This window comes from Rhincodon typus, chromosome 12, assembly GCF_021869965.1.
Source record: "Rhincodon typus isolate 14 chromosome 12, sRhiTyp1.1, whole genome shotgun sequence".
Classification (NCBI taxonomy): Eukaryota; Metazoa; Chordata; class Chondrichthyes; order Orectolobiformes; family Rhincodontidae; genus Rhincodon; species Rhincodon typus.
Window position 1 is genome coordinate 44,020,314 of NC_063343.1, and position 9,976 is coordinate 44,030,289.

Here is a 9,976-nt window from a genome sequence, read left to right on the forward strand (position 1 = left end):
CTCTGCTCCTATGATGCTGCTTGGCCTGCTGTGTTCATCCAGCCCTGCACCTTGTTGTCTCGGATTCTCCAGCATCTGCAGTTCCTACTATCTCCCATCCATTAGATTATGTTATAGAAGGAGACAGCTCATGCTAGCAGGACACTCCAATTCAAGCATGCTGTCAGAAGAATATAAAAACCCTCAATCACATTAAGTGCGAAACTATAGCTGATGATCAGTCCAAATGGCAACACCAGCTATGGTCAGGAGATCCACATCACAACATTAAGGAGGTTTCAGAAGCTCCATGGCAGATGATGTTAACCCTATAAATAAAGAGTCAAAGGTCACCCTTCACCACCAGTAAGGAACAACTTTGAACAACGTCTGTAGCAGACTTTCCAGATCAGCTTGTTTAGCCATCAAAAGAAGTGCAGCAGATGATCACATCTAATCTCACCAAATTGTGAGTCAACATCCCCCATACCTCTCTCTCTCAAATGGAAATGTTGCTATCAAACTATTTATTACGTGCAGCAGCTACATCTTTTCCCTGCATCTCAGCGCAGTTTTAGTTTTTAGATCTGTGAAGACTTGCTTATCTTTTTAAGTTCAGAAAATCATTTGCAAAACTAGTGAGAAGAAATCATGTGTTTTCAGCTAAATGCCCAGCATGCCGCCTGGGGACACAAATTGCAAAAGCATTTCCTGACTTGAGGGGTGTGTGGCATGCAGCAGGTTGATATCTTGAAGGCATTCACCTACTGTTGCTATTACATATATTAAAACATGCAGTCACATTCCCCAGAGATTGCATCATGGTCAGTGCCTGTAACCACCATTAAGCCTCTTCAGTAATACTGTTATAAAGCTAATCTCCACTGTGAGATCAGGATGACAATAAGGTTTTTGCCTGCCTGGGAGTTTACATACCGCTGCTCTGCTCAGCTCTGAGCATCCCAATTCAATTAGAGCAGTTGACAACAATTTTACCTAATAAATGTATTGAGATGGATAGAAAACGTGTTGGCAGAGAGGAAACACAGAGTAGGAATTAATGGGCCCTTTTCAAAGGGACAGGCAGTAACCAGTGGGGTGCCACACGGATCAGTGCTGGGACCCCAGTTATTCAGAATATATATTAATGATTTGGATGAAGGAACAAGACGTAACATCTCAAAGTTTGCAGATGATACCGAGTTAGGTGGGAGGGTGAATTATGATGAGGATGCATAGATCCTTCAGCATGATCTGGACAGGTTGGGTGAGTGGGCAAATCAATGGCAGATGCAGTATTATTTGGATAAATGTGAGGTTATTCACTTTGGAAGCAAAAACAAGGTGGCAGATTACTACCTGAATGGCTGTAAATTGGGAAAAGGGGAGTGCAGCAGGACCTGGGTGTCCTTGTGCACCAGTGGCTGAAGGTAAGCATGCAGGTGCAGCAGGCAAATGATATGTTGGCCTTCATTGCGAGAGGTTTTGAATACAGGAGCAGGGATGTGTTGTTGCAGTTGTACAGGGCTTTGGCGAGGCCACACCTAGAATATTGTGTGCAGTTTTGGTCTCCTTTTCTGAGGAAGGATGTCTTGCTCTCGAGGGAGTGCAGCAAAGGTTTATCAGGCTGATTCCAGGGATGGTGGGACTGACACTTGAGGAGAGATTGACAAGGTTAGGATTGTTTTTGCTGGAGTTCAGATGAATGAGAGGGGATTTCATATAAACTTATAAAATTCTAACAGTACTAGACTGGGTAGATGCAGGGAGGATATTTCCAATGGTGGGTGTGTCCAGAACCAGGAGTCACAATCTGAAGATTCAGGGTAGACCATTTAGGATAGAGAGGAGGAGACAGTTCTTCACCCAAAGAGTGATGAGCCTGTGGAATTCATTACCACAGGAAGTAGTTGATGCCAAAACATTGAACGTGTTCAACAGGTGATTAGATATAGCACTTGTAGTGAATGGGATCAAAGGTTATGGGGAGAAAGCTGGATTAGGCTATTGAGTTGGATGATCAGCCATGATCATGATGAATGGCGGAGCAGGCTCAAAGGGCTGAATGGCCTCCTCCTGTTCCTGTCTTCTATGTTTCTAAATTCCACCACCTTGAATATTAAAGCATTATAACCACTGATGAATAAAATAATTTAACCATGACAGACATGAAAATATTAAGAATAACATATGTATGAGTAAGTATGTGCAAGTGGAAAAATAATTTCCTTAAAACAAAACCTGAATAAAACCTGAACCATAAAGTCTACTTTGCATAATTTTTCTCTTTTCCCCAAACTAAGCTTGACAATACTTTGTCTGAATTCAGCGCCCTGTAACACAACAGCTCTGTGGATAACAGGTCAGTGGATAACTACACTGTAAACAGATCCATGAGGGCCTGGAAAGACTCAGGTTTGAGTTCTGATATGTACAACTTAAGTCATCCCAATCAACCTTACTGCATTAGTCGTGATCACACAACTTCCCCACTGGAAGGTCCACTTTTACAATATTAGATTGTGGCCAATAGGTGTTTTTAAACAGGTAACCAATAATCATTCACTTATTAGGCACATAGATGTGAACATTATAAATCTCGCAAGAGATTTTGTTTAGTATATGGTATATGTGATTCAGGGTGAGCTTGCCAATCATATACAAAATTGGCTTAATAGCAGGAGACAGAGTGGTGGTGGAGGGTTGTTTTTCGGACTGGAGGACTGTGACCGGCAGTGTTTCAGAGGGATCAGTGGTAGGTCCACTTTTGTTTGTCATTTATATAAATTATTTAGATGAAAATATAGAAGGCATGGTTAATAAGTTTGCAAAAGACACCAAAATTGGTGGTATAGTGGACAGTGAAGAAAGCTGTCTAAGATTATAAAGAGATCAACTGGGTCAATGGGCTGAGGAGTGGCAGATGGAGTTTAATTTGGATAAATGCAAGGTATTGCATTTTGGTAAAACAAACAGGGGCAGGACTTGTACAATTAAAAGTAGGTAGTCTTGTAGAACAAGAGACCTAGAGGTATGTAATTCTCTGAAGTTTGTGTCAATGTAGACAGCATAGTTACGAAGCGTTTAGCACACTAGTCCCATTGCTCAGACTTTTGAATGTAGGAGTTGGGATGTCATGTTGAGTTTGTATAGGATATTGGTGAGGCCTGTATAGTTTTGGTCACCCCTGTTATAGAAAGGATATTATCAAGCAGTAGAGGGTTCAGAAAAGATTTACAAGGATGTTGCCAGGAATGGAGGGTTTCAGTCCTCTTGAACTTCTGCACTAATTCTCCTCAAAGTTTACAACACTTCAACTTTCATTATATCCACAAGCTTTGAAATGGTTTCCTGCATATCAAGATCTTGATCATTTATAAACGCACTGACCATTACTTTGTTTCCTATCAATCATCCACGTTGCTACTCTATGCGGCTATTAATAATCCGAGGACATTGTGTGCTTTATTAACTCTCTGTGCATTTGTGTTACCACCTTTAATGATCAGTGCATATTTATATCCAGGCCCCTCTGCTCCCACACTCCGATTTAGATTTGTTTCCTTTTTTGTCTACAACTTTTCTCAAGTTTGTTTTATGGCACTGTATTGAACTTCTTCTGAAAATCCATGTACACCATATCAATTTTTTCTGTTACTTCTCAAAAACCTTAAAAATCATCCCCCTTTTAGAAATCCACACTAACTTTTCTCAATAAACTCACCCCTTTCTATGTTACTACATCTACCCTGAATAATTTTTCCGAGAAGGTTCCCCAGCACTGAAGTTATATTGACTGGACAGCCATTGCTGAGCTTATCATCACAAGCTTTTTTGAAAAAGGGCATAGTTTGCAACTTTCCAGATTATGGCCAATATCCTGTAATGTCCATACTGACTTCCTTCAATATCCTTCGATACATCTCATTGGCCTTGATGCCTTATGAACTCTAAGTATCAACAGTCTATGCAACATTTCATAATCAAGTTTGACCCCTGCTAGTGACCGAGGTCCCTCCTCTGGCCTGGGCAACATCTACCTCCTTGGTAAAGACTGATGCAACTTATCCATTTCAGTCATCACCCATAGCCCCTATCTCTATACGTAAACCCCATTTTTAGGTCTCTATTCCTTTTTAGTTATCTATTTTTTCTGGCAATGGTGGGTTCCCCATTTAAAGTTGTTAACTACTTCCTGAGTGCAGCTCAACAGATGCTAACAATCCTCTTGCAATTCACCCCAAAGACCATTCCTCAAGTGAATACAAACAATGAGAGTTGGCAGGCTACGTTGCCTTAGACAGCACCTGTAGATCTAATCTAACAGGAATAAATACGCACTTCCAGCGGAGGATGCAATCTTAATAGAAAGACATCTAGCAAGTTTTCCATACCCTAGTGCAGGAGTGTGAATGCAAATAATTTATTACAGACTAGGAATTCAACTTGTGTTCAGGCTGGTCAATGTGCCTTGGCTGTTCATCATCTTCAGCATTTCCAATCACTTCAAAACTAATACCTGCTTGGTTTTGCACTATTTATACAAACTGCAATAAAAAGGAGGCAGTTTGACTATGGATGACTTATTGGATTTTTTGCTTGAATGTGACAGAGGTTTGAAATTAGTTATTACAATTTACTTCTGCAGATTTCCGTGAATATACCTCCAAATATATCAACTTAGGTAACCAGACAATAAAAGATACAACTCTAGTCTGGTCTTTAAATATTTATAAAAACTTTAAATATGGTGCACCAGCAAACAACCACAATTTCAGCCTGCTCCTATATTAATTCACAAACACAGACAGTCAAGCCCTAAATTAAGTCTCAATGCTTATTAGAATAAAACATCCATTTTACAATTAACACAATAGTGCCTGATATGCTATTTTACTGATACCATGGTCCCAGGGCAGGAAAATGCCTTGGATAGTCAAAGTGATCAGAATGGATCAATACGTCAAGACATTCTATTCAAATACAAGCATCCTGTGGATTTATATAGTCCCGTGTATTTATATCTCCAAATATTATTTTGAATTTTACAAATGTTTGGCTATCTAAATTGAGAAACACTGAAAACCGTGGTCTTGGACACGTTCAAAAGAATTTCATTGCCGAGGGATATAACACAAAGACCAAACACTGTCAGGAGCTACCAGTCAACAGATTTTGTGGTGGCAAATGTGAATTAAGAAGGAACAAATCAATTTCAAGAGTCCTTTTCATATAGTGGGTTAGTCAAATTAAAACAGGTCTTATATATAGTTTTGTGCAGGATATTGTTCATTCACCTATCTAGTGCATTTATCCGCTGGTTTAAAGAATGAGCCAGCTAAAGTGCATATTCTGGTAGCTCTATTTCACTATGATCTAAATAAATGGACAAGAATCAGGAATATGAGGAGTATAGGGAGTGCAAAGCTCACTTGCAAGAGGGACTGTGCAAATAAATCCAAGAAAACATTTAGTATTAAAAGATCCCAAAAATATTAATCAAAGTTATTTAAAATATTCTAAATTCTGCATTCTTACTAAAAATTCAAATTTCAAACACAAACGCAAGGCAATATCTCATGTTAACATTTTGATACGTGACAAACCTAAACATATTTTAAAGTCTTAAACTCCTTTGTGAAAGAAAGGAAGCTGTTGCATTCAGTCACGATAGTGACAAACTATTAGACTTCCGTACTGATGGCTCAACCAATGCAAAGTAATAGCAATATTCAGGCTTACTCTAATAATCAACTAAGAGTTCTAGATAAGAAGGGAAGACCTGCACGGGGAACACCAAAGGAAAGAAGGCAGTGCAGTCAAACAAACCTTTTGTACTATCTACTTTCATCTTTTGGTAAGATAAACAAATCAGTCGTGTCTATACTTTTGGGTTCCATGTTGCTACATTACTAATTGAGAGAACGGGATTTAAGAAAAGTCACAGAATTGAGTTACACAAAATGTAATTATCTTGTATACATGAATTTGATAGTTAAATTTTGTATTTATAATACATTTTAATTTTTGAATAAGAGTGATTGCAGCTGTAAAGCAGCAACCAACTCATGACGGTTGTACAACTTATTTATTGTGAAGAGAGATTATTTGAACAGGAGTTTTACAAATTCAAAGTATAAGCAGCGTTGTAATTGCTCTCATATCTAAAAAGATGAAATGAAAAAAAATTTTAAAAAAGTGAACATTAATATACCTCCAGAATACTTTAGGCATCATTTGCTGGGAAGCTCCTGTTCCATTTACCAAACTGTAAACAATGCATTTTCTGCTGGTAGACAATTAAACAGACAGCAACAATCCTCTATTTCCCCAGTCAATAACAATTTGCATTTGTATAGCACCTATCTTAAGCACTAAACTGGTGCAATCAAAAACAGACATAAAGTCAAAGGAAATATTAGGAATGACTAAAGATATAATAAAAAAAAGGATGTGGGCTTTAAGTATCATATAAAAACAAAAGGCAGTTTAATTTGCCAATATCATAACCTGGAAGTCAGTCAGCTTTTTGCATGTCTACCAACAATTGGCAGAGAGAGCGAGTCATGGAGCTTATGCCATGGAAACAGACCCTTCCGTCCAACTCGTCTATTGCCAGCATTTGGCCCATATCCTTCTAAACCCTTCCTATTCATATACCCATCCAGGTGCCTTTTAAATGTGGCTCCACCACTTCCTCTAGCAGCTTGTTCCATATGCGCACCACCCTCTGCATGAAAACATTGTCCCTTAGGTCCCTTTGAAATCTTTCCCCTCTCATCATAAACTTATGCCCTCTAGTTTTGGACTTCCCTGTCCTGGGGAAAAGACCTTGGCTGTTCATCCTATCCATGCCCCTCACGGTTTCATAAACTTCTATAAAGTCACCCCTCAGCCTCCGACACTCCAGGGAGAACAGCCCCAGCCTATTCAGCCTCTCCCTATAGCTGAAACCCTCCAACCCCGGCAACATTCTTGTAAATCTTTTCTAAGCCCTTTCAAGTCTCACATCTTTCCCATAGCTGAGAGACCAGAACTGAACGCAGTATTCCAAAAGTGATCTAACCAATGTCCTGTACAGCCAAAACATGACATCCCAATTCCTGTACTCAACGCACTGCCCAAAAAAGACAAGCATACCAAACGCCACCTTCACAATCCTGTCTACCTGTGACTCCACTTCCAAGGAACTGTGAACCTGCACTCCAAGGTCTCTTTGTTCGGCAACACTCCCCAGGACCTTACATCCTGCCCTGACTTGCCTTACCAAAATGCAGCACCTCATAGTTAACTCCATTTGCCACTCTTCGGCCCATCGGATCAAGATCCCATTGTACTCTGAGGTAACCTTCTTGGCTGTCCACTACATCTCCAACGTTGGTGTCATCTGCAAACTTATTAACCAATGCTCCTACATTCACATCCAACTCATTGATATGAATGACAGAAAGCAGTGGACCCAACGCTGATCCTCATGGCACACTGCTGATCATAGGCCTCCAGTCTGAAAACCAACCTCCTCAACCACTCTCTGTCTCCTACCTTTGAGCCAGTTATATATCCATATTCAAATGGCGAGTTCTCCCTGTATTCCATGTGACCTAATCTTGTTAACCAGTCTACCATGCGGAACCTCATCAAATGCCTTACTGAAGTCCATGTAGACCACGTCCACAACTCTGCCTTCAACAATCCTCATCACTTCCTCAAAAAACTCAATCAAGTTAGTGAAACACGATTTCCTACGTATAAAGCCATGTTGACTATCAGAGGGAAAAACTAACAAGAGTTCAGAAGCAGAGAAAAAAAAAGTCAAGGAGAAGCTGTAGAGCTACAGGAATTTATACGCAGAGAGCGGATGAGAATTTTAAATGAAAGGTGTCAGAGGATCTGGAATAAGGTCACTGAGAATGGGATGATGGACAAGCAGGACTCTGCAGAACTTAAGAACAGTCACAGAGATAGAAAAGCAGGATGAAAACATGGATGAGTGTTTCAACAGCAGATCAACTCAGCCACGTCCAGGCAGGTGAAGTTATAGGGGAGGACGTATGCATTCTTTAAGTAATGTGGAAGATAAGGGGATCAAATTTTGTAGTACAAAATTAATAGGAAGAGCACAGGTTTGGGCAGGGGCTGAAGACAGTGACTTTATTCATACATGCTTGAATGTCAGACAGTCCAAAAACACAGTAAGAGTGGACGGGGCATGACAGGGAATGAAGAAGTATAGTTAAACATCATTTGGATCTGCCAAGATACTGCAAGTTTGCAGATGCTATAGCCAAGCATATCAGATGTGGAAGAAAGGGACAAGCATCAATCCTCAATGGACTCCAATGGCTGCAGAAGGATAGAACAAAAAAAACTGAAACTACTTTGCCTACGCTTAGATAGGAATAACTAGAAAGCAGAAGAGGTCCTACACCAAAAAGTGATGTAGTTGATTACATCAATGGCTGCAGGGAGGTCAAGGGGGCTCACAGTCACACAGAATAGTCATCTTCTCTATTCAACAATACACAAAAAAAAATCCACAGCATCATAGCCAAGGTACATCCCTATCGTGACGTCCTGTTGCATTTCAATTAGACATCCCAATAGGAACCACAGGGGAGTTGTGCATAGAAGTACTGAAACTGACTGTAGTATGCCGTGGCGCTGTTTTGGCTCGGGTCAGGTCATTCAGCGGGTGACCTGCTTGTAAAACGTTTTAACTTTTGGCCACGTTAGAGCCTGTAGTATTAAGTTGACAGCCGGCAGTTGATTACCATCAAATTATCTACAGCACACATCTAAAAATATGGAAAACAAAAGCCAAGGATGCAAAAGGAATGCTCCTTTACGCGTGAAATTGCAGTCCCTTGTTAAAGCAGGGCTTTTCCACAAGACTATCGGAGGCCCTCGTTTTCTCTAAGGCACTGACGACACAGAAATGCTGTGTACCCACTCCCGCAGTGATTGCAACATTAAACGCAATATGCACCAGTCCGGTACCTACCATTTTTGAAGACAGTCTTAAGGAAGCAACACTAGAGTGCACAGAGAGGAGACTGTGGAGCACTCTGGGCACCACCGTATGGCTGAACATTAACCAGCTCATTGCTCTCCTAATAACCTTCGGCCTCCTACGGCGTTCTGCCTTCACCGAGCAAAGTCCCCAGTCACGGGTAGGACGTTTAATTTCCTTCTCGAAAAATACGTAAATAAAAACAGTAATTAGTCACCATTAGCGTAGAATAAGATTAGATTTTTAAAGCGATCACGTTGATTTCAAAGTTGGTATACCGTTTCCTCGAACCTCTAGAGGGAGTAACTTGCACATTATGTCCCTTTTCTTAGACCAGTGTGTTTGAATGATTAACCACACGATCCCACCTCCAAATAACAGACAGAAACCTCTGCCACCTTTCGACACAACATGGGATACCGGGTCAGCTTTTAAATGGGACTCGAAATGTGTACAACTTCTATAAACCAGCGTTAAACAAGATACCAATTATGATATATTATTTTATTGAGGCCTTCACCTAATCACGTATTAATTTTACAACAAGCAAACAGAGCAGAACGGAAACCCCGAATTAATGTTCCCTTTCTGAATCTCAACGTATCAAAGCAAAAACTCTTGTGGCTGGCCTGGATTCAAGTTCTACCAGAGGTTCATAATAATGTCTCTGAACAGGTGGGTTAGGAAAATATGTTGCATTCTGGTTTCCACCTGGTTCAGATAATCTAATCGGACATAGTTCAAAAGTGCAACCTTCTAAATCAGTCCACATACTGTAAGTAAAACATTTTACCCAGCAAGCCATGTAGGACAGCACTTCGTGAAAAATGTCGAGCTATTCTAAATCTTGCCACAATAGAAGAAAAGGGAATGGATAGCCTTTTTGGTTCATTCTCCCCATTTACATGGTGGAGTGGCTTCAATGTTAGATGACAGAGTTTCTCCTGGAATCTGCATTAGGATTGCTGTTGTTTCTTATTTGCATTA

General features: G+C 40.3%; 1 protein-coding gene across 1 annotated transcript in view; it reads right to left on the bottom strand.

The window, feature by feature from the left end:
- The window catches only part of LOC109912335 (pterin-4-alpha-carbinolamine dehydratase 2), a 62,821-nt gene extending 53,443 nt beyond the window's left edge, over positions 1-9,378 (bottom strand). The window contains exons 1-2 of the mRNA XM_020511762.2: positions 9,268-9,378; positions 8,981-9,166 (exon numbers count right to left, since the gene is read on the bottom strand). Of these exons, the coding sequence (XP_020367351.1) occupies positions 8,981-9,082 (102 nt within the window). The 5' untranslated portion in view covers positions 9,083-9,166; positions 9,268-9,378. The remainder of the gene's footprint in view (positions 1-8,980; positions 9,167-9,267) is intronic.
- Positions 9,379-9,976: the final 598 nt, after the last annotated feature.